This window comes from Ammospiza caudacuta, chromosome 5 (assembly GCF_027887145.1).
Source record: "Ammospiza caudacuta isolate bAmmCau1 chromosome 5, bAmmCau1.pri, whole genome shotgun sequence".
Taxonomy (NCBI): Eukaryota; Metazoa; Chordata; class Aves; order Passeriformes; family Passerellidae; genus Ammospiza; species Ammospiza caudacuta.
Genome location: NC_080597.1, coordinates 13,941,642 through 13,967,875, shown reverse-complemented (window position 1 = coordinate 13,967,875; position 26,234 = coordinate 13,941,642). Strand labels below are relative to the sequence as shown.

The 26,234-nt window shown below is 47.1% G+C and overlaps 1 protein-coding gene across 1 annotated transcript; it reads left to right on the top strand.

Moving 5' to 3' along the window:
- The first annotated feature begins 2,111 nt into the window (after nucleotides 1–2,111).
- Nucleotides 2,112–25,026, top strand: LOC131558074 (uncharacterized). The gene is made up of 18 exons (XM_058805659.1): nucleotides 2,112–2,211; nucleotides 2,608–2,722; nucleotides 4,013–4,187; nucleotides 4,797–4,908; nucleotides 5,878–5,984; nucleotides 6,820–6,946; nucleotides 7,475–7,595; nucleotides 7,858–7,943; nucleotides 8,995–9,119; nucleotides 10,275–10,334; nucleotides 14,100–14,166; nucleotides 15,750–15,844; nucleotides 17,255–17,383; nucleotides 18,830–18,944; nucleotides 19,738–19,875; nucleotides 20,583–20,749; nucleotides 21,176–21,264; nucleotides 24,193–25,026. Exons 1-18 carry the CDS (start codon nucleotides 2,118–2,120, stop codon nucleotides 24,386–24,388), a joined length of 2,118 nt encoding a protein of 705 aa, XP_058661642.1. The 5' UTR covers nucleotides 2,112–2,117; the 3' UTR covers nucleotides 24,389–25,026.
- The last annotated feature ends 1,208 nt before the right edge of the window (nucleotides 25,027–26,234 follow it).

Genomic DNA, 26,234 nt, shown 5'->3' with positions numbered 1-26,234 from the left:
CCAGGTATCTGCATTCATAAAAAATGTGGCCACAGCTGTCTTTAGACCTACAGCTTTCCTTGCTGAAGAGGCCAAGAGCTGGGTAGAGCTCTCACCCTGGGAAGAAAGAGCTTTAACAGCTGCATTTGGCAAAGCTGTGGGGGAGGCACGAATGTGATTCCTCTGCTTTTTAGGAATAAGCACAAAGGGGCTCAGTCTGCAAAGGCATTGTTTTAGCGAGCAAAGAATTCACTGATTTAAAAAAAAATCTAACAGGAAAGGAATCTGAAAAATGAGAAAAGTCTTTTAAAGAGCAAGGGGAAAATCTGGCTCTGCATGAACAAAAATAATCACAGAAGCTTTCCTGGCCCTGCGGTGAAGCGGCCCCCTGCACCCTGGGCAGGGAGCAGTTGTGGAGCTCAGCTGTGCCTGCGGTTAATCATAAATAGATTCCCTTGGCCGGGAGTTCTGGCCAGCACATCCCCCCCTCCTCCTCCTCCCAGGGCTGCCCAGGCACTGCTCCCGTGCCCACCCAGCCTCCCTGCATGAGACAGACAGACAGCAGAGGTAAGAGACACCAGGCATTGCTCCATGAGCTCAGATACAGCGTGGGGCACAGGGGAGGCGGGAGGAGAGCAGGTCCCTGCTCCAGCTGCCTGAAACGTGCACTGGGAACGTGCAAAGTTTGGTTACCAGGCTAAAGGTTGTGTGGGGCTTGCAGCAAAACTTGCCAAGCTGCAATAATCTTTGAGGCGGCTCAGGCTGGATGTTGGCTGAGCTTCCCGTGAATATCAGCTCAGCCCTGCTGGGTTTCAGGTGGTGACCAGCTGGTTTTTATCCACTGGCCAGTACAGCTTGGGCACTCCTTGCTGTTGTGCTTCTGAGTTTGGGGAGTTGTTAAAATTCAGAGCACAACTCGAGCAGCTCAGCCGATCCCTGGCGTAACGCTGTTGGCTTGATGAATTTATTCTGAAGCAGACTTTGCCCCAGAGAGTGAGGGGTGTGTAGGCACACACACAGCCATACCAGAACATTTGCGTGAACCATGAACTGCTCAAGCTGCTGAGCTTAGCACGAAAATTATTTGGAAACTGGAAAATCTTAGTGTTTCAGTCAGGTGTGCATTGTGTCTAGTTGATCTCCCTGGGTATAAGAATTTTCTATATAGCTGAAGTGCCACACACTGTACTGAGAGCAGAGCCATGTTCTGCTAACTGTAGCATGAACACAGTACTGTTTTTTAATTAATTTGCCATCTGAATCAACAATAGGCACAAAGGACTGAAAAAGCGAATCCTTTCCTCCTAGTGAAGGGGTGAGGAAAACAAGGAGACTGGAGGGATATGGCCAAAAGCCCAGGAAAAGTATGTGAAGCAGCCAGGCATTGAGTGAAACTGCCTTGAGGCCCAGACCAGACCACTCTCTTAACATTTACAGCTCTCTCCCCCTCTTTCTCTGTTTGGGAGTGAATTTAATTAGAGTGAAAAGGAGTTGCTAAGAGACCAGAGGAGTTCTGGAGTTTGTTGCTGGGGCTGAATTGCCACTCTGCTTCCAAGGCACTGTGCTAAAAAGGATGATGTAACATGAGCCTGCATAAAGCACTCCCAGCTCTAGGGAAAGCTGCTCTCTCCTTCTTGCAGTTCCAGTCTGGTTTGTCAGTTCTCAGCTCCTTTTTGAGCTCCTTATTTTCTCCTAGACACTGGCAGAAAACAGGTTCCTATCCCTATAGCTCTATTCTGCCTTGTAGATTTCTCCTTGTGACCCTTCACGTTGGAGGCAGCAGTGGCTGGGCCTGACATCTATCATCAGCAGGTCACTTTGGAATGTAGAAGGTTTTCTGCTTCAGAATTCTCCCTGGTTTGTTACTCCTCATCCTTTCCTCTGCTCCACCACTATTTCAGCCCAGCATTAATGGGTCAGGTGACCCCCTCCAACTCCATTTCTTCAGCTTAAAAATTGTTTTGCCACTCTGGCTCATGCTCAAAACACCAGGAGATTCCAGGCCATCTCTTAGGCAAAGGGCTGTCTACCGTCCAAAGTTAAGGCAAGAAATGAGATTTTTAGCTTCTTAGGGTCACATCATTGCTAAATTACATCTTTCCTTTTCACCTGACCTCTGTTTTCTCAGGAAATTCCGTATGCACAAGATGATTAGGAAGATAGCCCTCAGCCTGGGAAGACAGGTGTCCTCCATGGCACGTGGGGCCACCCAGGTGAGAAGACTTCTGCATGGTGAGTAGTGCACTGAGCTCCTATGGCAGCCTTGGTGCTTCCACTCTTCCAAAACATATTTCCATCTTTAGGCGTGGTCGCAGGGCTCAGTTTGTTAACAATAATGTTCAAGTGGAATAACAGTAACCATAGAACTGCAAAAGTGGTGGCAGAGGATCCTTCAGTGATGGTGATGAGGATTATCATTCATGTTAATAGTTGAGATGTTTTCCACACATTTCACTTACGTAAAACACAGATCTAGTCTTCTTGAAGCAATTCGTAAATTCACCCCAAAGAACAGCTGAAGAGGGGGATAAATTTGTTGTGATGACGACAGTTTGCTTTTTATAAAACAGCTCAGTAGTTATTGCAAATACCCACACAAATAACTCACTCTTGTGTGTTTATCCCCAGGTGGTTATGTCAGGATCCATCCCTCTGTGCAGGAGGCTCTGGTGGAGGGCAGACCCGTGGTAGCCTTGGAAAGCACCATCATTACACATGGCATGGCCCATCCCCTGAATTTGAGGTGGTGGATGTTGATGTTCCTCATTCAGTGAAGTTGTAAGAATGAAGCACATAACTTACTGGATTGCTCTCAGTGTTCTTGGTCAAGGCAGAGCTGCTGCAAGAGCAAATGGAAATGTCAGGTTGTTAGGCATGCAGGCTGTGAGTTCAAGTGTAAAACAATTGTATTTGGACTTTCAAGGACAAATACAGAGAGCTTAGTTTTCTCCTTATCCAACACCTTAAATTTCTGGCTTCCTTTAAAACAGAGCAGCAGATAATGTCACCACTTGATCTAAAAGAGAGCTATCAGCTTTTCAGCTGCACAGTTTGTACAGACATTGAAAATACTCTGCAGTTTCTTTTCCTGTATCTTTTGTAATGCAAAAAGGATTGAAACACAATAATGAAGTCTGTTCCTTAGCCCACTCAGAGCAGCTACTGTGAGAGCTCCTGGTCCCTTCTCACTGTCTTCTGTACCCTGCATGGAACCCCCCTCCTCTACTCTTTATTTATCAATTTTCAGTAGCCTTGTGTTTCATTGAGTTACAGTGCCAGAAATCGTTGCACTCTCCCCTCCATCATTGCTTCCAGAAAACACAGAATGGTTTTGGTATTGATTTTCCATCTTGCTTTTTACCTGGCCATTATTTTGCTGACATTCTCTCTTAAAATGAAGCTCTAAAATCTCGATTTTTGAGAAGAGGTAGTTTCAGTAGGTAAAGATTGCCAAGCATATGTCCAGATAGCTCAGAAAGGGAGAAGAAGCTGCTCCTAAAAAAGATACTGTATGAATGATCAAGTACAAAATCTGCTAAACTTAGGCTTAGTCTGCAGCCCTGGAGTACCCTAAGGCAGCAGATTTTTGGCACTGTTGTTACTCTGTATCTCACTGACTGTATTATGAAAAATATATCCTGGTCATTTGAGCAGGACTTGAACTAGCTGGGGTTTCTGTGAAAGTCTGTTATGTCAGAGAAATAACAGGTAAAAGATAGAGAAAACTCCTATTTTGACAAGTAGGATTTTCAGTAGTATATTGTACAACCAGATTTGCTTGTAAACCAAATGATTTTTCTCAAAAATGAAGCACAAAGCTTGGGCATTGCCATCCTTGAAAATGGGAGCTCTTTGCTTCTGCAAGTTCAAGGGCAAAGATTTCTGCCATGAGGCAGATACAAGAAGAACAGCATGTAGCTGAAACCACAAGAACTGTAGAACTGTGAATGATGCCCATCAAACATGACAGTTTTCTTGCCCGATTGTTTCCATCCATAATTTTGTGGTTATTGTCTTGTTTGTCTTATTTCAGCATGGCCAGAGAGGTGGAAGAAATTGTAAGAGCAAATGGAGCAGTGCCAGCCACTGTAGGTATTTTAAGGGGCCAGATCCATGTGGGACTCACAGATGAGGAGCTGGAGTTCCTGGCAAGCAGTAAAAATGCAGTTAAAGTGTCTCGCAGGGATTTTCCTTTCGTCCTCAGCCAGGTATGGTGTGCAAACTTCCTAGTGGGGTCTTTCCTAGTAAAGTATGGCTGCTTTTCTAGCAACAGCATTGTGCTCTCCAGCTTCATGCCAGGTGGCTTTTAAACCTCTCAAAAATATCATGGGAAGTGGTATCCTATGGTAAGCACAAAAGTGGCCCTAACTGGACTCAAAATCCAGCAGGGTAAGGGAATGACATACATTAAATAGGGCTCCTGAAAAGTCATTCTGGTTCTGCTGGCAAGCCATGGGCACTTGGCTAAGAATATTCTTATTGGCATGATAGGACATTCTCTCATTGCATGTCAACTGTGTGACACTTGGGCCATCCCAGGCTTAAAGTGGCAGCTAAAGGTGCCACTAGCTGCCTGTGGAACACCCAGGACAGCAAAGGCCTCTGCTATCAGGGCAAGAACAGCTTATATGGCAGGGACAACTGATGATTCACAAAATATTCTGAGTTGGAAGGGACCCACAAGGATCACAGAGTCCAACTCCTAAGTGAATTCCTCTGCTTTTGGGCTAAAGGAGTATTTGTGTTAGGATTTCACTGCTGTGGCTGCTCCTCCATGTCACCCTGGGTGCTGACTGTGACTGGTTGTTCCCCAACAGGGCTTGTCTGGTGGCACCACCGTGTCTGGAACAATGATCGTGGCACACAAAGCAGGAATCCCTGTGTTTGTCTCAGGTGGCATTGGAGGTGTCCATCGGGACGGGGAGAACAGTAAGAACATCAATGCATTCTACTTTGCACTCTGTTGCTACAGTTCCATTCAATTCCTTCTTTTGCCTTTTTCCCAGCCTGTCCTACAGTAACAGTTCAGAAGAATAAAGTTAACATTCTTCTTGATCCAGCTAGGATTGCTTTCTCCCTGATGTCCCCAAGTATTCCTCTTGAGCCCTGCACAGTTGTTAAGGGGGTGGAAGTTTCTCTTTCTCCTTTGCTTACACGGGGTTATATTGATATTGTTTGGTGCAACAGGAGCTGACTGCACCTCTGCCTCTTTGTAATGCCTGGATAACCTGATACTGGCTGCCAAGCACAGTGTTGTTATCAGCTCTCTCAGCTGAGGAGAAGAAGAGCCTTGCCACAAAAGAGTGTGCTCTGTGTTAGAGGTGTGTTCTCCTCTCTGGAAGATGGCCCAGTCTTGGCTGTACAGTTCGTGGCTTTTAGGTGCTTTCTCTCTTCCCAGCCATATCTATTTCCAGCACAGCCCAAGTGCAGTGCCCTGTTGTGTGCAATCCCTTTAAATGTGATATAAATTCCAGACCAGGGAATTTCCTGATGTTCTTCTGTGCTACTTTCTTTTTTTTTGCAAGCATTATCAGTTCCAAACTCAAAATCTACTTCAATGATATTGCATCTCCTTGTACCTCATCCTTGCCATACAACACCTTTTTCTTTCTTTTCTACCAATTTTTTTCATGCTCTTTATCAATGTGATCAAAGAGCCAAGAGATGGAGTACAAGGCTGCACCTCTGCCCTTAGCCATGTGCCTTCTTTTTGTCAATACCTCTTTCAATCTCAGCACCTAATGTCATGAGCTAAACCTTTAATATTTGCTCGTGGATCAAAGCAATTTTAAAGTCAGGCAGTGGCATGCTGGGCATAGGTGGCTTTTTAGGAGGTCAGAGCTCACCATCCTGGAGTACAAGACAATCACCAACTCAGTGCTGCTTGTCCCTTGGCAGCTCTGGATGTGAGTGCTGACTTGACAGAGCTAGGACGAACACCGGTGGCTGTTGTATCTGCAGGAGCCAAGTCTATCCTGGATATTGGCAGGACACTGGAATATCTGGTAGGTAGCGTGGGCTGTGGTGTCAAAGCAGATAATGTTCTTTGTGCACAGTGGCACTGGGAGGGGTCCTAAGCCAATGATTTTCAGAAATTGCTGCTGAGAGGATGTGAAGCCACATTACAGTTCTGTAGTCCTGGGTCTGTACAAGCACTTGGCTGCTCCCTAACAGAAATCCATCCATGTCCAAGGGGCTGTTCCAGCAGCTGCTCCAGCTGAGGTCAAAGGTAGTGCTATCCATGTCCTTTTTCTTTGGCATTAGATTTGCTTTTCTGGGATGATGCTCCCAGAAACTGATGGATCAGGAAGGCTAGATCCATCAAACACTAAATTAAATTCAGAATTAAAAAGAGAATCAGATGATTTTCAGCAGTCACCTTTTAAGGTTTGGCATGTTGGAAACCACCAGGGCCAGCACTTTAGATGACAGCCAACATTGATATTTCTCAATAGCAAGCAGAACTCATTTATATCCTGTCAGTTCACGATGTGTCTTCAGGTCCCAGGGTGTTGTCTTGGGCTCAGGATGGTGCCAATGACAGCTGCATGGCTTTGGATCAGCTCCAAGCACACACAAAGGATGCACATGCCTCCTCTGCCTCAGTGAGCCAGATCTGATCCAGCCACTTAACCATGTCTGGCTCTTGGTGAGAGGATAGAATAGAATAGAATAGAATAGAATAGAATAGAATAGAATAGAATAGAATAGAATAGGGTGTACAAAAATAACCATGACCTGTGCCAAAGGAAGGCAGTTTCTTTCTGGGTAGAAGGAAAAAGTCTCAATCTTTAGTTTCCCTCCACTGATCACCTGTTTGTCTCACCTCCACTGCTGCAGGAGACCCAGGGTGTGTGTGTGGCTGCCTTTGGAGAATCAAGGGAGTTCCCAGCCTTCTTCTCCCGCCAGAGTGGCTTCCAAGCACCATACCATGTCCAGGATGAAGAGGAGGCAGCTAAACTCATTGGTGTGTTTCAGATGGCAAAGGCCATGTAAGGTCCTGGGAAGGAGGGACACAAGCATTACCCTGGATGAGGCACTTGCTTTAAGTCTGCAGAAAAACTTGCCCTGATAAACTGTGCCATCCCACCTCCCCCATCCCTGCATCAAAAGTGCTTTGAAAATACAGCAGCAGAGAAATCCAGTCTTTGCAGCAAGTGAAACTGCAAGCCAGCTGCAGCCAGCTTGGCATGCTCATTTGTGGTTTATTCCACCTGAAGTGGAGGCAGCATGTAATAATATGTGGACAGAAGGAAAATCAGTTTAAAAAAAGAAAGCCTTTGCCCCTTTTACTGTGCAGGCAGACTCAAAAGAAATAGGCAGATGCGAATCGGTTGGGTAGCTGGAAAAGGTCCTGATCTTGGGTCAGCTGAGAACTGGAGCTTGAGCTCTGGGGCTTCCTCCACCTTGTGCTCACTCTCCTCTGTCCTTTCCCTTCAGCCCCTGACTTCTCCCTCCAAGCAGTGCCACTAACAGTGTTGCCATCCTCTTGCAGACAGTGCTCTGGGGCTGGGGCTGGGCAGTGGGGTGCTGATAGCAGTGCCCTGTCCCCAGGAGCGAGCTGCCCAGGGCCAGGTCATTGAGGAGGCCATCCAGCAAGCTCTCAGCCAAGCCAGGTGAGAAGCAACCTAAACCTTTGCCTTTGCTCAGCCCGTGGGCTTGGGGAAGTAAACAAATCCAGGGACACTGCTGCAGGAGCTTAACCTTGGGCATGGGTGAGCCCAGAACTTATTTTCAACTGTACCTTTATCTAGCCCAAAGCTTGTTTACAGGACTTGTCATGGTATGTGGTTATGGAGATAAAGTATCTGCTGGCTACAGTGCTGCTCCTCTGATGCCATTTCAGCTCATCTGTGGGCATTTTCTTTATACTTGCAGGTCCAAAGGAATCACAGGCAAGGATGTGACCCCCTTTTTGTTACAGAGGCTCACAGAGTTAACTGATGGGAAATCGTTGGACTCTAGTATCCTCTTACTAAATGGGGGGGGGGGGAAAGAAAGTCCCCCAGTGTATTTTCTGTCTCTTCTGATAGTGCCTGGTAGGAAACACTGTCACTTTTTTGATGGTCTAGCAAGAAGCAAACACTTCAGCGTCTGCATCCTGATTTTTTAGGCACATCGTTACTGCTTTCATCCCCTTTTACATTAAAAACTGGAGGGCAGCACAGATGGCAGCTGGTCCACACTCAAGGAAATCCCTCACATCTCAGCCTGGAGCTTGCCTGCTCTGTGATGGAATCTCTGGATGCTGTTGTCTGTGCTGGGCTTGCACACTGGGAGGTCCCTGGGCTTCCCAGAGCTCTGTGCTGTCCATCACACATCATCCAGCCCTCCCTGGGGGTACAGAGAAAGAGAGGCTTGGAGGACAAACACCCCTGGGCCAGCAGGAATCCTGCTGCACAGCCAAGAGAAAGCAGAGGTACAGGCTGGGATGCCAGTGCAGGATCTGGGAGAGACAGATGCACATCCAGGCTCTGCTGCCAGCCCTCTAGGAGACCTGACCAACCAGGGCAGAGGCATTTTTGGGTGTAAGACCTATATGCAGCCACAAAGTAGGGCTTTCAAAAGCTCTGATACTCTCCTCCCAATGCAATTTGCTAAAAAAATTGCTTCTAGTGACTTGGCAAAATCTCAGTAGGTATCTCCTTCTGGAAAAGCTGACCAAGGTCCTCTAAGGTTTTTAGGCTCTCTACTGTAATTTAAGTACTTCAGCTTCTGTTTTCTCTGTGAAGTCTTTGCTTCTATTCCCCACCTATCAAAGTCAGGCTTCCTCTCTGTGGACACTGAGGGAGGAAGGTGAATTTTTTAAAAAATTAAGAAAAAGGAAAAATCTGAGTTTTCATGCAGCATTGTAACCCGCTATACTTGTCCCCAAAGGATTATGGTATGAGGGATCAAACCTATCAAGTCCCAGCATGTATTTCCTGCTTTCTCCCTCTAAACAGTTCCTACATAAGCTTCTAACAGGTCAGGCTCTCTGGTATTTTTAATTTTCCTCAAAGAAACACTCAACAGACCTTGCACTGATCCAGAACAATGCCAGAGTGGGCAGCTGCATTGCAGTGGCCCTCAGCAAACTGCAGAAAGCCAGGAGGAAGAGGAGCCAGGCTGGGCAAAAGGACATGAGTGCACCCCAACCAGTGAGTCCTCTGCTGGCCTCCACATGATGCCTCTCTGCTGACAGCATAAGATAAATTTATATCTGTTCCCAAAAGTAAGAGATGACTCAGCCAGGAGCCAACCATTCTCCTTCATGCTGTCAGACATTCTCCCTTTAGTTTCCCTTGTTATTCTTGAAAGATGTCTTCTCCTCCTCCCCTTATCCACATTTACAAGGAACAGACACTGACAATGGCCTGATCTCATTAAGTCTTAGACCATCAAGGCCATTAAAACTTGAATCACCTTTTCACCTTTTACTGAGTCCCTATGTACAGCTTCATCTCTACAGCTCTTAGTACCAGGGAACTTGTGACTACAGGAATAGACCTGGAAGAGGGTGGGGAGAGATATTTTGAGCTGCTGAGCCATAAATATCTCTTTTTCTTGGCCTCCTGCTCATGATTGACAAAATCACAAGAGTTACAGCACATCCCAAACAAGATCTACTATAATCCTAATACTCTCTTCTCTCTCTTGGATTTTGTCTGTGCCATGTAACTTGCAGGAAATCTCTTTAGGTGGTCTTTAGACATGAAAAATTTTCTAAAACCCATTTGCAAAAAGATTTGTCAACATAAAAGAGGGCAGTGACTCCAGAGGCAATAACCCAGCATTAGATGAGAAAAAACATCTGTATGTCCCCAAAGAATCTGGAAACTTCCTGTTTGTGGAGCTAAACTGCTAATTCTGGCTTTGTAGGACAATAAAAGAAGTGATCTGTAAAGTGTCACTGGGTATGGCAATTTCTCCTGGGAGCTTGCAAGAAATTACTGCATTTCCCTGCCCACTTTTTCCCATTTTCTTTGCTTTTTTGCACACCAGTGCTTAAATGTTTCTGAGGCCTGGTGCATAGAGAAACCATCAGCATCCCTGTGTGTCCACTGCAACATCCCACCTGCCATGGGATGGCTGAGGCATAATTCAGAAAGCAACAAAGAGAAGAGGTTTTGATTCTTTCTGATTGGGATTGCACAAACCTGCATCTGACTATTCACAAGAAGCACTGGCCCTTACACTGTAATGAGAGACCTTTCAAGAGGGTGGGAAAAGTGACTAGGCAAAGCAAAAAAGATTTGGAAACTTTTTCCTGAAGCACTTCCAACCACTTTTTACCTCTTTCTTCCCTCTTAAAGGTGGTGATTGGCGGTATCAACGTTGACTTTATAGCCAAGGCACAGAACCCTGAGATCCTGGTACTGTATCTGTACAGTTTTCCCAGCACCAGTGTATTTCCAGCTGCTTTTACAGGAGTGCCAAGCCACAGGGGTTGGGGGGAAGGTGTTATCCCTGGATGATATCCACATGTGTGCATGCACACACTTGGGCATGCTTGGGGTGTTGTCTAGATGGATAATGGAGTGATATATACTGACCTGCTCTGTCCCCAAGGTGAAAATCACCATCACCACTCAAGAGAGAGACAAAGCAATGTATCATTCATACAACCATAGTGGGGAAACCCCCGGTAACCCATCTCTGGCTGTCTGAGACTGTCTCAACTATGGGAAGCAGCACAAATAGGAGCAAGAGTCTCTGTGCAGAGTACTCATGAAGGATTTGGGTCTCATGCACACACACAAAAACCAACAAAAAAAGGAAGAAAGAACCCCAAAGATGGCTTTAAAAAATAGAACATTTTAAATGTTACCATTTGTCTCAAATTGGGTTGGGCAAGAAGCAAACAAGAAGCTAAAGTGGACCAAACCTGGGAGTTCCCCATGCAAATGACAGCTGTACAATTTTTGTCAAGCTGTACCAAGTACTGCAGATTGAGGTGGTGAAGCTTGCTCAAAACTTCTTTGGTGTCTCAAATTACTCTCTGATGATAACCAAGGCAGGAAGCTTCTGCCATCAGGTGGGACAGCCTGTGGAGACCTCTCAGTGAGACAGGGGAAATGTGCTGGGGAAGCTGCCTGTAAGGAATTTGGAATTTGGCTATTTAATGATGCAGGGGCCAAGCAATGTTACAATGGTCAGGGGTGAAATATGCTGTGGCATCAGTTATGAAAGCTTGCAAAAGCAAGAGTTCAGCTGCTTCAGCTGTGATGTAACCAATACTATGCACAGCCTACACTCAGCCATCAGGCAAGGAGCTGAGCTGTGTCCAAGGAAAGACAGGCATTCCTTGGCATGTCAGACATGAGTGCAGATTTCTGGAGCACCCATAGCATGGTGAGGGGGCCAAGGACCAGTGTAGGTCCTGCTGGGAACAGCTGACAAGGGAAAAAGGGGGCTTTTAATGTTGCATATAAAAGTGAGGTGTTCTGCCTTCAGCCAGCCCCAGAGCTTGTGGTGCATCATGGCTGGGACCCACTGCCAAGCCAAGGAGGATTTGGGAACTGCCAGCCAGAAAGCTCCTGCTGAACAGCTACTGTGGTTGGACACAGAGGAAAAGCCTCTCTCAGTATCACTGTTTTGGCTTTTTAAAGACAGATTTTATCAAAGGGCTCCACACCCAGCAGATCCCACCTTTGTGCCTGCTGGATTTGTTGCAGAGCCCTGGGTACCACTCCCTCTGCTGTCTCAGCAGGAAAGCAGCTGTGTTCTGACCTGGTTGTAATTCCCACATGGCTCTCAAGGCTACCCAGAAGCTAAATGCTTAATATGTAACTATCTGACCTGCTGAGAAGGATGAACAATTTTGCTCAGAGAAAGTTGCTGGAAAAACCATTATGGTTGTCATTCTCTCAGGATAGCCAGAAGCTGAGCAGTCTCATTTTCACATTAAGAGTTCAAACCTCTTAGGACATGGAAGAAGGTTCCAGAGACTTCCTCAATTCTCTGATACTTTGCCAGAAAGCATCAGCCCAGCCTCATTTCAGATCACTTTTAGCAAGCCCATTTTCACCTAAATGCTTTAATCTGGGCCAGCCCCACCCAAACCCAAGAAGAGATATTTGGATACCACTGAGTTACAACTGAGTAGGCAAGGTGTGACAAGAGCCACTCATTTATTTTTCTTTAAGAGCCAGCTGCTGGCTTATCTCTCACTGTACCCACCTGCTACTTTAACGAGAGATTTAGCATCTTCATTTTTTCAGGCCCTGTGGGATTGTACAACAGGAGAGGTCACCCACAGCTGGATCCCTGAGCAGAGGCTGCTACATCTGCTCTTGGAGCAAGGCTTGGCACAAAAAAGACACCCAGAACCTCTGACTCTGGGGTGTATGGGGAACTGAGAGAGAGGATCAGCATGCCAGGCAGCAAAAGGAGCTAATGAGTATATTCACCATTCCTGCAGGCATCAGTTTTAAACCACAGATAATGGAACGACATAAACCACAGTTTGTGCTTATTGCTGATGGCAGCCAGCACCCTCTTTAAAGACTGAAACAGGGACCAATGCTCAAAGCCATGTTGTTTGACTCTCCTAAAAAGCACCCTTGCTTTTAGGTGCTGAGGTTTGGTTTTTTCCCCCCTTGGCTGCCTATATTACAGAGAGTGAGCTTCAGAATTAAAATAGCCAAACTCACTTTGCTTTTGAAATCTGCAACTCTCCACAGGATACAGTTGCAGATGGAAATATCCTCATTCCCAGCAGTACCAGCGGCAATTCCCAGGGAGCACAGGCAAAGGCAAGGGAGGGGCATTTGGCAGGGAGTGACATTTGCATTTGATGAGGATAGATAAGCAGGGCAGAGATGAACAAAGGCCATCGGTTGGTTTCTTGTATAGAGGCAGCTCTGCTCAGGTGGCCTGAGCAGTTTAGGGCTTGGAGAACTGCCAGGCAGAAAAGGAAAAGTATCAAAAATTAGCACCAGATTTTACAGACTACAGAACTGGGGAGAGTCAGAGCTAAAAAAAAGAGCCTGAAGATGAGAGAAATAGAAGATCATATTTAGCTGGGAGAGCAGCCTCTCCCAGGGCTGGATGCAGGAGAAAGCATTGTGTGCAAAGAACAGATGTGCAGCTGCACAAGGGGAAAGAAGAATCCTTGGGGAGCTTCAGAATGAATTTTGAGAATGCCCAAGCACAGGGAGGAGAATATTCCTTACAGTGAGATGGCAAGACATGTTCTTGGTTAGAATGGATAGTGGTGTCCACAAGCAAGGCAAATGTTGTGTGCAGGGGTGTCCTTGTGCACCTGGGCTGGTGTAGGGCAGAGGCAGTGGGCCAGGAGCTCCTGCTTACAGGGATCTCTGTCTTCAGAGATGGAAAATAGTTTTCAGGATTTTATGAAACAAGATCTCTAAAACCATTTGATAGTCAGATGAAGCCCAAATTGATCTGAGTATAACTGATGTAATTATTCTGGCAGAAGAATTAGAATGAGATGGGTGAGCGACTGCCTCTGTTCTGACGATTTGTCTGTGACAGAAAGGCAGAGGGACAGAGGAGTGGAGGGCAGAGGCAAGAGAAAATAATTTGGTAGCTGCACATGCGGAAAAGAAGGGTATTCTTAATGAGGGAGATGTTTGGGAAGCAATGGGTCAGTGAAAAACTCTTCAGTCTCTGAAACAGATCCTTCCATGAATAAAGTACAGAGGCAGCACAGGCAAAGATAACAAATCTCATTTTACATTTAAAGAGGGAAATAAATAAATAAATAAATAGCTCACACAAACGGGTTAAGGTGGGAGCTAAGTGGCCTTGAGGGCAGAGCCCCAGCAACTTAGGAGTCACAGGTTGTTGTGGGCAGGTGAATTCAGAGGGCTGCTCACAGTCTCTAAAACACTCATTAGCCATTCTAGGAGGTCTTAGCAAGTAAGAGCAAACTAGCAATTCATGGGGAGATCAAGTGGGTCTCCCCTCCTTGAAAGCAGGCCTTGGTCATCAAACAGAAGTCCATAGATGGCTCTACAAGTTTGTATTGCCCTCAATGTGTGAGCTGGATGCCCTGTGCTCCCTCTGATTGCTTACCTATGTTTCAGCAACATCAACTTCAGATGATAATGGAGACTTAGCAACTATGCCAAGCAGCCCTCCCAGTTTTGCCAATGACCTGTTCTTTCTTCCAGGGCGGTGGGCAAACAAATGCTGGAAGAGTGAGACGAGCCTTTGGCGGTGTTGGAAGGAACTTGGCAGGTGCTGGCGCTGGGTTTGCCTGTGGTGCATGCCAGCTTGGTCTGCCCTTTGGGACTCCTCCCACAGCAGGAGAGGGGGAACGCTGACAAGATTTGGGACACATTACTAGTGGGCACGCTGCCTGGAAAAGGCAGAGCCCTTTCCAAGAAATAAGAGTGGAGGGAGTTGAGATCAGGAAAAGGAAGGTCCACAAATATGAAGTTAGCTAGCACATGGTGCAGTAACCCTGAATCAAAGTAAATAAGCATCACTATCTCCAATGACTGCTGAGCAGCCTCAGATTTAATTCATGCTAGGATATAGACACAACAGAAGTATGCTTAGAGCAAGAAGATGAAGGGAATAATCACAGTTCCAAACTGATGTTTCACACTTCCACATCCCATGGACAAAAGGAACTGGGGTACAGGAGTGATACATGGTTTTGTTGAGCTAGGTCTTATAAGCTCTTGGAAATTAATGTTGCATTTAAGATAGCTTAGCTACTTTAGAAGGCATAAAATTAGTAGGATGGCTTTTGTGGTAGTGTTAGAAATAAAGTTTTAATAAAAGGCAAAATAACAAAACTTTTTACAAAGAAAAACTGAGTTAGGTGCAAGAGATTTTTGCTCTTGGTAAAGCACTCTACAAAAGCCATTCATTTCTTTGTTCTCTTTTTTTCTAATAACTTGCTCAGGTGAGACTTTTTAGCTTTTGTTTAATTTGCTATCTAAGTCTGAAGTAAATTTTTTTCGGTTTTATGAGGTATTTTTTTACTTGATTAAAAAAAAAAAACTTTAAAGCTTTTTTCTTTTTGAAAAAAAAAATAGTTTTGCCACTCTATCAACAAAAACTACATTCTTATACAGGAGTTACTGCAGAAGAAAGGCTACAGTCCTGTCCATGGGAAAGGAGCACACAGCACCTGTGGCTCCACCACAAGCAGCAGCAGATCAGTATTCTTGTACTGAAGTTAACAGAGACAGATTACAAAAAGATTTTAGGACTATTCCAGCTTTCAGACATTTCCCAATCTCCTAACACATATCTACTGTCACTTCAGATCACTAATGAAGAAGCTTGAGTGGAAAAATCCCCCAAATACCCACACCACCTTCGGAGGTACAATGTGTGGTAACTTGAAAGGAGAGGAGGAAGGGTTTCCCATTAACACACTCAGATTCAGTGGTTCTAGTAAGACACCATGGTGGGAACAGCAGTGTGGGAGGGCAGCACCAGAAAATGCTGTGCTCAGAAGCAGCGTGGGAAAACCCACATGCCTGTGATGGTAAGGGAGGAGATGATGCCAGAAAAGAGCAGAATTTGCTTCCCCCTCTCTTCCTCCACTCCCAGATGTTCCAAAGAATCCTAAATTTCAGGGTGCTGGTTCAGCTCTCTGTAGGACACCTCACTCAGCCCTAAGCAGTCATTTGCTGCAGCTGCAGCTTCATTTCATCTTGAACATCCTTCCAGGCAAGGACTGATGAGCATTAATTTTTTCAGGAGAGGGCTTTCCCAGAGCCAGCCATGCTGCAGCAGCTGTCACTGTGCTCAGAGTACTCTGGTGGATTTGTTCACAGCTTTTGTTTCCATTTGCTTTTTAGACTGTTTAAGCCGTCTTGGACAAGCTCCTCTCCTTTTATCAGCCGTGGGGAAGGATGAGCATTTAGAGTCTGTCCTGCACTACTGCCACCACATGGTATGTGTCACTGAAGCAGCACCTCAGAAACTTGGAAGAGATGACATCACACAGAGGGAAAATTCTTCCCAGCCCTGGCAGGCATCAGAGCCACCTTCCATCAGGCTAAGAGTGGGAATAATTCAATGCTTCTTTAGCTGCAGACAATTAGAAGGCAAGGAACCACCTCCAAAATACAGGCTAGGTGTGTTTTGGAGTCTTTAAGTTTGAATTATGGGCTCTGAATTCATGGAGTCTTTAAGTTTGAGTTATGGGCTCTTTAACCATGGGCTCTGAATTCAGTTCCAGAAAGTGATGCTTGGAGGAGGTAGAGGTAAATCAGGACCAAGCACTTAGAATTCTAGTGAAAGCTAAGCATAGCAAGAAATATGCAAACCTTGAATCCAAGGACACACAAAGCATTGCCAAAACCAGCCCGGTTTAGTTAAAGCCCAAGACAGAGAAAATGTGCCACTGGAATTGCAGGTTGGACCTCTCCCCAGGTCAGAGGACAGGATCCTCTACAGAGCTGCATGCACACTTACCTGTGCATAGGGGGATGCCTGACTCCAGCAGCAGCAGCTTGTGCACAGCTGGAGAGCAGGAGCAGCAGGAGCTCCCCAGGACAGCAAGGCAGAATAGCACCAGCCCAGCAGGCAGCTCCATGGAGAAAAGGCAGGACTGAAGGCAAGGCAGGGTGTGAGTGCAGCCCCCAGGTGAGGCTGGTCAGGGTCACTATCATTAGTGCCCTCATGATCCAAACAGAGCCAATGGGGCCTTGGTTCTGGCAGCCTGACTTGGCAAATGAAGAAATGAGAATATGAACTCTATTTTGGGTTATAAAGGCTTCACCATGGCTGCTCTATAATCTCTTCTCCACACAGCAGTTTGTGCCATCCAAGTGAGCAGTGTCCCAAGGGAAGGTGGACTTGCTGGCCCCACCAAGCAATCCTTGCCTGTAATAAAACACATTCCCATCAGTGCTGGAGAGGAACTTTTCCCTAAAAACTCCAGCTTCCCTGTCAGCTCCTGAGACAGATACATTTCTCCATCCACATGTTCTTTCCAAGATATGCCCTGTGTTCCTTAAGCAGATCATTGCCAGGAGCCCCAAAGGAAGGACACCCCACAGCTGCAGGAATGGCTCCAGGGTGTGCTCAGAACCAGGCTGGGCAGTCAGTGAGGTGGCCAACACAAGTCACTGCTGTCTGCAGAGTGCCACCAGGAGATGCCATCCCACACTAGCTGTGAGAATGGGTGACTGGTGCAGGCAGGGCTGCAGACCACTCCTCTTGCCAGCATTGCCTAGACTGAGATAGCCCTGCCAGGCTGCTTATCCCAAGGGAGAGCAGTGAGCTGGCACAGAAAGGGTGAGCTGAGGGTGGCAGGAACAGGAATGTGCTCAGTGTGTGCCTGTCCTCCCTGTTGCAGGACATGAGCGGCGTCCTTCGGCTGGAGGGGGAGAGCACAGCCACTTACTGTGCCGTGATCAGCAGTGCTGGGGAGCTCAGCCTTGGCTTGGGAGACATGGCCATCCACCAGCAGATAACAGAGCAATATGTATGCATTCCCTCACAGTTATGAGCTTTTCTTATGAGAAAGAGTGTGGGCCTGTGACAAGAGGCCACTGGTGATGTGTGTACCGGGAGGGAATGGGTGCAGAGGGCATGGGGGATGCTGAGGTTAACCCTGGTCACTGGCCACTGGCACAGCAGCATAACAAGCCACCAGAGCCAATAACAAGCCACCAAAGCCCTCTATTACTGCTGACCCAGATGGAGTTTCTATCTGTTTCTGGTTTATAAATATCACCACTATCATCATCCATGATATGTAGGCCACAATCCTCTTCATTAACTTGTCCAAGCTAACTTACAATTTTGCATCCTAAAGCCAGTAAAAAATCAACCTGTATAACCCTAACCCGTATTTCTTCCTTCAGGGAAAACAGAAAAAAAAGTGGACAGAACACTGGTTAAAGCAAATTTTTCTGTTCCATCCCCTCCCTACCATCCCTGTTGTTTCTACACACTGAGTTGTATCAACAGAAACTGTTGCTCAGCACATCCAAACATTCAAAAACATCAGGGAAGCATAATGGCAGCAGTGATTAAAGAGTAATTCAGTGAAAGCCCCACCACTGCACCCTCCTTCTTTTATTGACAGAACAAAAGCTTGTGCTTCATGACTGACAGCAACATGGAAGTTAAGTGCAATTTACTCACCAGTGGCATCTCCATGAGGTGGAACTTTCCTAGGGAAAAATCTGGTTATTACTCCCACTTCCATCCTCACCTTGCCTCCCCAAAGCCTTGGCAGAGAAAACCATTACATGAGGGATTAACTCTCCTGAACTTTACAGAACAGCTGTGATCAGTGGAAATTCTGAAGCAGTCTTGTGCTGCAAAGTGCATTTTGGCAGCCCCTGTTCCCCCCAGGGCTGGCAGAGACATGTGGGATGCTGCTCCAGTGCCCATAGCCCTGGCCTGGCATCCTAGCAAGTGGCTGTGCAACCTCAGAGAGCCACAGGAGAGAACAGCAGCTCCCTGCTCCACTGTCCCACTGTTCCCCTGGACCCCATCCCTGTGGGTTCAGGGGGACCCAGGAGTCAAACACTCTGCTGAGCAGCCTCTTAGGGACCCTGTGCAGAGAGGGCATCCAATGGCACACACAGTGAGCGAGGCATGGTCCAGGGAATCCTGCAGGGGCATTAAACAGCAGCATTCCATTTCCCTGCAGTGCTCCATCAGCAATTATCTTCCTCTGCTGGAGGGGCTCTGCCAGTTGAGTCCAGCCCTCAATGACCAGGAGCAGGGAAAGGAGAAGGGGAGGAGATGAGGCAGATGGAAAAATCCATTTTCCTTAGGGAATCACTCTTTTAGGCTCATGCCTGCACCTAAAGGCTGGAATACAAGTCAGAATCCTACATGAAGTCTGACTAGCAATGATTTTGTCCCTCTGCAATGACTCAGGCTGTCTTTCCTGTGTGTCCTGGATTTTAACTAGGTGTCCCAGTTCAAGGAGAAGCTGTGTCAGGCCCCACTTGTTTGCATTGATGGAAATGTGCCTCTCTCCACTATTCAGTACGTCTGCCAAGTAGCCAGAGAGCACCAGCTAGCAGGTAAGGAGAGCTTGCCCTCACAGGATGTGTGCAAGACAGTCCAGGCACATCCCTGCTGCTTGCTGCAGATAACCACTGACTGTCTGACATGCTGGGTTATTCAGCACCTCTTTCTGTACTCTGCCACTCTGCTTCAGATGGAAAAAACATTTTGGATTTCTCTGCAGTTTTCCTCTTTCTGCAGCTGAACCACATTTCCTGAGGCATAGTTGGTAAAGCCCTTGAGCACTGCCAGAAGGCCAGGGAATGCTGCTCTCTGAGCTTTTAATCTCAGTGCAAGAGGCAATTTGAGCACTTCTGCCGGTTTGAGCAGCAATATAGTTTGCTTCTCAGAAAAAGCACTAAAGCATCTTTTGAGACGAATTCTCTTCTATTCCCATAAAATAAGTGTCCCCCTCCAATGGTATGCTGTGGACCTTTCACAAAGCTTCCTAAACCTTTGGAGTTACACCTTCCTTTTTAAAAGAAAATCCCAAAGAAGGACACAGTAGTCTAAAAACCTGGCAGAGGCTCCAAACCCAGCTAATTGGAGGAACAAAATTGGGGTCTGGTTATATCAGCCAGAGCCAGAAGCAGCTGTCTCATTGCTGGACACTGAGAAGGAAAGCTTGGGAGACCTTGTCCCAAGTTTGGGGGAGTATCTCATAATTTAAAGGTGTAACTCATAATTTAAAGGTGTAACTCTAGTTGTGCAGATTATGCTAAGTGTTCTCCACTGCATCCTGCTCTGACACAGAGACGAACCACTAATTAATCAATTAACTAACTAACCAATTGCATTGTTGTTTTGAAGTGTGCTATGAGCCAACAGATGAGAACAAGGCCTCTAAGCCATTCCTCTCAGACAGCTGGAAAGCACTCACATACATTTCCCCCAACCTGCAAGAGCTGAGAGCAATAAATCGGACCCTCGGGAACCCTGTGCCAGCAGGTATTGAACACTCAGGAGGATCAGTCAGACTTTTAGATAACCTAGATCCTGGAGAAGAGCGTTTTCTGCTTCAGCCTCTAATGCAGGCAAACTGGGTTATAGCATAGTGGGGATTCCTAAGTGCTCATGGTGTCTTGGACCTCACTGCCATCTCTGTCTGGGCTGCATGGATTGATGACCCAGCAGAGACCACAGTCGGCCTGGGGTGGCTCCTTGCCCAAAACCAGAGCTCCCATTTGCCTCACTTTATGACCCAAACAGGAGTAATATCTGGTTTGTCAATGTGTCCCTGAAGCTTGGTGCTCAGAGGGCACCTGTCCCAGCAGTACCACCCTTTGCAGGAATGACACACCCCACCAAATGCAGATGGAGATCCAACAGCATTGAAGCAAGGGAGCCATGCTTCAAGACAGCTTTTTGATCCCTACAGACATGCTTAGTCGCTTGAGAATTGGGTTCCTCAGTACAGAATACAGCATGGAAGGCTAACTCTGGAGAATTCCATGGTTCCCATAATATAAAGAAAAAAAATGTTACCAACCACATTTCAGAAGTGCCCATAAATAGTAGTAGAAGTGCCCATAAATAGCAGTAGAAGTGCCTATAAATAGTAGTAGAAGTGCTCATAAATAGGCTCCCAGCCCACAGACAGGCTGGCTGAGGACCTTTACAGCTGGAGCACATTTTTCCCTCTCCTCTCTCTGAAGAGCTGCCATCCAGGTTGGAGGATGCTGTCCAGGCTGCAGTGGCCCTGGCCTGCCCTTTGCTGTCCCACCTGCAGTGTGTGGTGGTGACCCTCGGCGCTCACGGCGTCCTCCTGTGCGGCAGGAGCCTGGCAGGGAGCATCTCCCTTCATCCAGGAGCTCACAGACAGGTAAGAGCATGGAAAACCAGCTCTGAGCTCTCAGTTGCTTCTTTCTGGGGCCATATGGCGCTGTTGCTATTTCTGGTGTGGTGGCAGCAGTCCTGGGAAACATGGCATCACTGCTGGGAAATGTATGTGTTTGGGGGGGTGGAACACACAGCTCTGAAAGCAAATGGAGTTGTCTGTCCTGTGCTGCTGGCTCCTAGCAGCAGTGTTTGGAGTCAGCTAGAATTAAATGTGCTATGTGAATATTCATGAGTGTGAGCTTCATTTGCAGGAAGCTTCATTTAAATGATCAAAGTGTGAAAAAAGATTATTGCCTTTTTTCCAGCCTTTTCTTTTTTTGCCATCCCCGTGGATCTGGCATCGGGCACATCAGGCCTCAGCAGCTTGGGCAATTCCCACTGACTTCCCTTCCCTTCCCTCTCCCCACAGGCTGCTGCTGCCAGGCTCTGTGCTGCCCACTACCCTGCCATCCCCATCAGCAGGGAGGAGATCGTCAACGTCTCAGGAGCTGGTGACAGGTACATCCTCGCTGCTTTGTCCTCTCCAGCTGCATGTGAAAGGGCCATAATCGGATTCCTTTGAAATTCTACTGGAAAAGCAGCTGCTGCTTGAGGAAGAGATGTTAAGGATGAGACCAGGGCTGGTTGCAGTGATTTCTTGCAAAGCTTGCTAAAATTGTCCCCCCGAAGCATCTTGGAAGCCAGGCTTGCCATTATTAGTTTTGCTTTTCTTCAAGATCCAAGCCTTTCCTGGCAATCTAAGAATTCTGAATTACTCTGGGCTGAGCTGCTAAAAGCAAAGTAAACCACCTTACATCAAAGCTGTCTTACTAACTAACTGCCTTACTTCCACACTTCTCCAATGGAAGTGGAACTGCCACTCAAGAGCTAAAATGGCCTTGTAAAAGCATTTCATCAGGTTCTGCATTTGCCTCTGGCAATTTTGAAGCTCTTGCTTCAAAAGAGTCTGCTGTATAATTCGCCTGGCTGTTCACACAATGCCATACATAGAAGTGGGAAATGACAGCTATTATTCCTAGCCCCAGTGATCAACTCTCAGTCTGTCAGAGTAATATTTTATTATGCTCCTTGTTAACTTGACAAACTATATGTAGCAGTCAGGTTGTTTTTTTCTTCTTGCTTCATATGTTGCAATGGTTGATTTTGTCCTTTCTTTGCCTTGGGCCAGACCAAAAGTCTGTATGTGACAGATATTTCCTTTTCCCTTTCTACTCTTGCCTAGCAATAACTCAACATAGCAACATTTTTTTCTCTGTTCAGTGTCCAGAATGAAAACGTTTTTGTTTGGGCTTTTTTTAAACATAGACAGTCCTCAATATTTTACTTAAAATCAATCAATAACTTCTTGCCAAGCTGGTGAGCCTACTTAACACTGGGATGTGCTGTTTGTGTCCCAGATAACCTCTGAGGTGAGCCGACTCAACTGCAAGCTGCTCTTCTCCAAAGAAGACCAAATGGTTATTTGGAGCAGTAGGTGTAGTAACAGCAGAGGAATAGGGGCTGGAGGAGTGTTGTGAGGTCAGCCTGACCTAAGGAAAGCTCAGCTTTGCTCACCACCTCGGGCAGGCGTCCCCCGCCGCCCCTCCAGGGACACAGCCTCCCCTCTGCACCATCTGCTCAAACACAAGTACTCCTTACTGCAGGACAAGGTGTTTTCTAGAGGCCAATGTAATGAAATGTCCTTCTCAGGGGTTCCTTTCCTGTTTTAAAATTCAAGGGAAGACTGAAGGTGAGATAAAATGCACCACTGCCAACCACCTCCACTGAGTTACACTACAGAATCTGGAAGCTTGTTTTTCCTTCCAAACCCATCTGAAAGCTTGGGGCCCATTACTGCTCCCATTCCTGAAGTAACATTGGTCTGGAAATTCCTCTCCAGAGAATCCCCCACAGGCCATGTGGGGGAATTTTCAAAGCCCCCTTGTTCATTCAGGGTTTTACTTCCTAATAACCCCAATTGCTCCCCTGAACTCTGGAAATCCCTGCTCTACAGAGTAAGAGTGCCAAAACAGACTGGAAATGCCAGGACAGTGCAATGCCATACAAGCCATCTCCACAGCCTATAAACTGGTAACGTGTCCCAAGCCCAGCCTGGTGGCACTTTCAAAGGGCCATTGTAGAAACACAGAATGGTTTGGGTTGGAATGGACCTTTAGTGATCATCTGGTTTGAACCCTTCTGCAGTGAGCAGGGACAGCTGCAGGTTGATCAGGTTGCTCAGAGCCCCATCCAGCCAGGGAGGGGGCATCCACCACCTCTCTGTTCATGTTTCACCATTCTCACTGTAAATAATTTTTTCCTAATATCTAAAATAGCACTGGTCAGGGGATAATGCAAACCAGAAACAGTGACCCAGGGCACCTCATGCCTCCCCTCCACTCTGTGGCTCCCCTGCAGCTCCAGAGCTCTGCTCATGAGCTGAGCATGTGTGCAGGGTCTGTTTGCTCCTTGCCCCCAGCTGCCATAACAACCCAACACCGCATGCACACACATGGCATTGCTAGGGGATGCTTCCCTAAATATTTACTCTCAGCTCCTGGAGCTGTTGAGAGATTGAACACTTTGTGGAAGTCATAATCGTCTGTGCCTTTGTTATAGATAAGAAGATGTTGATGTAATTAGGTGGAGTGCAAAATAAGGGCTCTTTTTACCTTGCCCATAGATTTACTTATTAATCCTCCCTGCCATCACCTTTTCCTGTCCTTGCTTCTTCCTCTAAAATGTGATTGTCTTGTCATTTCTCTTTCCCTTCTCTGTCCTCTCCTCCCTCTCAACATTTTTACAGTAGTTGCTGTGAATAGAGGAGTTGCTCCCAATCTATCCTGAAAACTGCACTTAGATCACTTTTACTGGAAAATCTCAAATGAAAAACCATAGCAAATGTTTCCCAAAAATCTGACTTTCCAATGTAATTTCAGCTTTGGATTTCTTTTTCCAGCTGCGCCTGTTGTCCCTCTCACATAGATACAGAAACTTTGTCTCTCACCCCATCCAACCCTTTGGGGAGAGGAGGCAACATTATGTAATGAGGACATAATGAGGCACCAACAAAGAGCAGATAAGTGACAAAATAACTAGAGAGGAGGGGAAAATTAGATTCTTCCCTTCTTAGGTTCTTTTCTTTTCTCCTGCCTCCCCTGTAAAACTGAAGAGAAGAGAAGAGAAAATGTGGTACAAGAGGAAGTATCTCAACTTCTCAGATGAGAAGAGCAAAAAATGCAAATAAATGATACTATTTGGAACTCTAAAATAGATACAGAAAAAGCAAACCCCATTCATTGTAACCTCAGCGTTCCTGTGTGACACATCCTGCTGCTGTAAATGCTGCTTGGGATCCAAGTGAAAGCTCTCACAAATGAACAGCCACATTCCTGGGTTTAAAGCCCTTCTCCCCTTGTTCAAAACCTTCTTTCTTTCCCTCCACAGCTTAATGGCAGGAATCCTTGCAGGGATGCTTGCTAAACACGACACAGGCACGTGTGTGCGGATGGGTCTGCTGGCTGCCAGCTTGTCTCTCCGTTCCTATGAGCCCATTTCCCCAGAAATCAGCACTTCCACTGTCAGCCAGGAGCAAGTCAAGAGCAGGAGCTGGCCAGAGGCAAAGGTATGGAAGATGGACTAGAACACTGTGCCTTTCTCATCCATCACCTCATTGCACTTGCAGCAATGCTATTTTCAGGAACTGGACTGTGTTTTGAGCTCTGAGAACATTTATCTGCTTCAGTCCTGAGTAAACCCTCAAGAAAGAAGGCCCCTACTCAGGGAACTCCTGTGGAATGAAAAGCTGATTTCTGGTCTTGGAGACCTCCTGGTTTTCTGACCTCCAGGCCTGCTAGATTTGATTTTCTATTGAGGGAATTGTCTCTTCCTCCACCTTGTGTCACTGTTGTCCATTATCACAGTGGCTCCTCTGTCATTGACTCCTGGATCTTCAGGACCATGTTTTTTCAGCTGGGCCCAGCAGCAACATCTGCTCTTGCTGCTTACTCTCTCCTATCCAAGAGGTCCCATGGATCACAGCCTGTGGCAGGGTGCAGCTGGCAGGAGCATGACACTGTAGGATAACCTCATCCATCTTCTCAAGCCAGCCAGCACACACCACACCTTCTTGCTCTGAAGTCCAATGCCTCTGGAGAAAGTAGGCAAGACAAAGTAAAGAAGAGTGACCAGGGACCAGCTGGTGGCCTTTAAAAGATGACAGCCCCTTATTCCACGTGCCTTCCTTCCTCCTTCTTTAGTCCTGAGTATCAAGTCTGAAGCAGAAGAGATCCGAGGGAGCCAAGCCATCTCCCATGGAAGCCATGAGGAAAAGTCACCTTTTCTCTCTAAGCCTGTAATGTGCACAGGATGCAACTGTGGGTGCCAGCAGATCGGTGAACAGTGAAACTCATTAAAACTGATTTCCAGTAGAGTTGGGTCTCAGTGCTGGCTGGTTCCTAAACCTGACTGATAGTAAACCTGGAGTACAGACCCACCCTCCTTTTCATCCACAGACCACAGTCAGACCCCTTGGCTGAGGAGCAGCTCCCTGGTGGTGTCTGACACAGCACTGAGGTCAACCAAAGCTTGATCAGGGCAGCTCTGACACCACTCTCCTGGGTGGGCTCTGCTGTTTAACCAGTGAGCTCCCACTGGAATGGATGGAGGCATTAACTGGGTGCCTTTCCTCCACCTGAGGCTACTCCACCAGCCTCATAGCAACTCCTTCCCACCCTCCCATCAGACACACAGACATTTGCCATCAACTCTCCTTTACTGAAACCTTGTTTGCAGCTGTGGTTCAGCTGAAGGATTCTGTGCTAGATGCCATGCACCCATGTGTGTACCCCAAGCAGGGACAGGCTGGCTGTGGCAGAAGGGTGCTGGGATGTTTGGGAACACATAGGAGGGGGACTGGGGCCCACGTAAGCAGCTGGGTTTGCTCACAAGCTGGAGGTGGGACACAGCAGGGGCGGGGGAAAAGGGCTGTGCCCCCAGGGTATGTCCCTGCACTATAAAAATTACCTTGGCTGCATCCAGAGTCAGGGGAAAGCAGCAGCTTCCACCTCTGCTACTGACTCCTACAGCCTTGTCCAGGCAGGAGGACCCTGAGCAAAGGCAGGACCTGAGGATGAAAGTCCAGGCACTGGCAGTCACCACGCTCCTCCTGGTGCTGCTCTGCCCAGTCCCAGCACTGTCTGGCGTACTGGGGAGCCAGGCTGGCACCCTGCAGAGGCAGGCAGAGGCTGGGCTCCCTGGAGAAGCCCCTTGGCCACCTGGACATGGAGGGGACAAGCTGCCTGGGCAGGGCTCAGAGAGGAGGACCCACCCTCTGGCCAGTGCATGGAAAGTGATGAGAGAGGCACACCCCAGCTCCAGGTCCCTCAGCAAGGCCACAGCCAGGGCTCTGCTGGGCAGTGGGGAGCAGGTTGCCCCTGGCAAGGCCTGGAGGCTCCCCCTGCAGCCCTCCCGCAGCAGGACGGCCAGGC

Excerpts from the sequence above, each read along its gene's own strand:
- LOC131558074 (XM_058805659.1), top strand. The coding sequence starts at position 2,118 with ATGCACAAGATGATTAGGAAGATAGCCCTCAGCCTGGGAAGACAGGTG. Across the intron at positions 9,120-10,274 it reads ACATGAGTGCACCCCAACCA|GTGGTGATTGGCGGTATCAA; the intron begins GTGAGTCCTCTG and ends TCCCTCTTAAAG. Across the intron at positions 17,384-18,829 it reads AGCAGATAACAGAGCAATAT|GTGTCCCAGTTCAAGGAGAA; the intron begins GTATGCATTCCC and ends GATTTTAACTAG.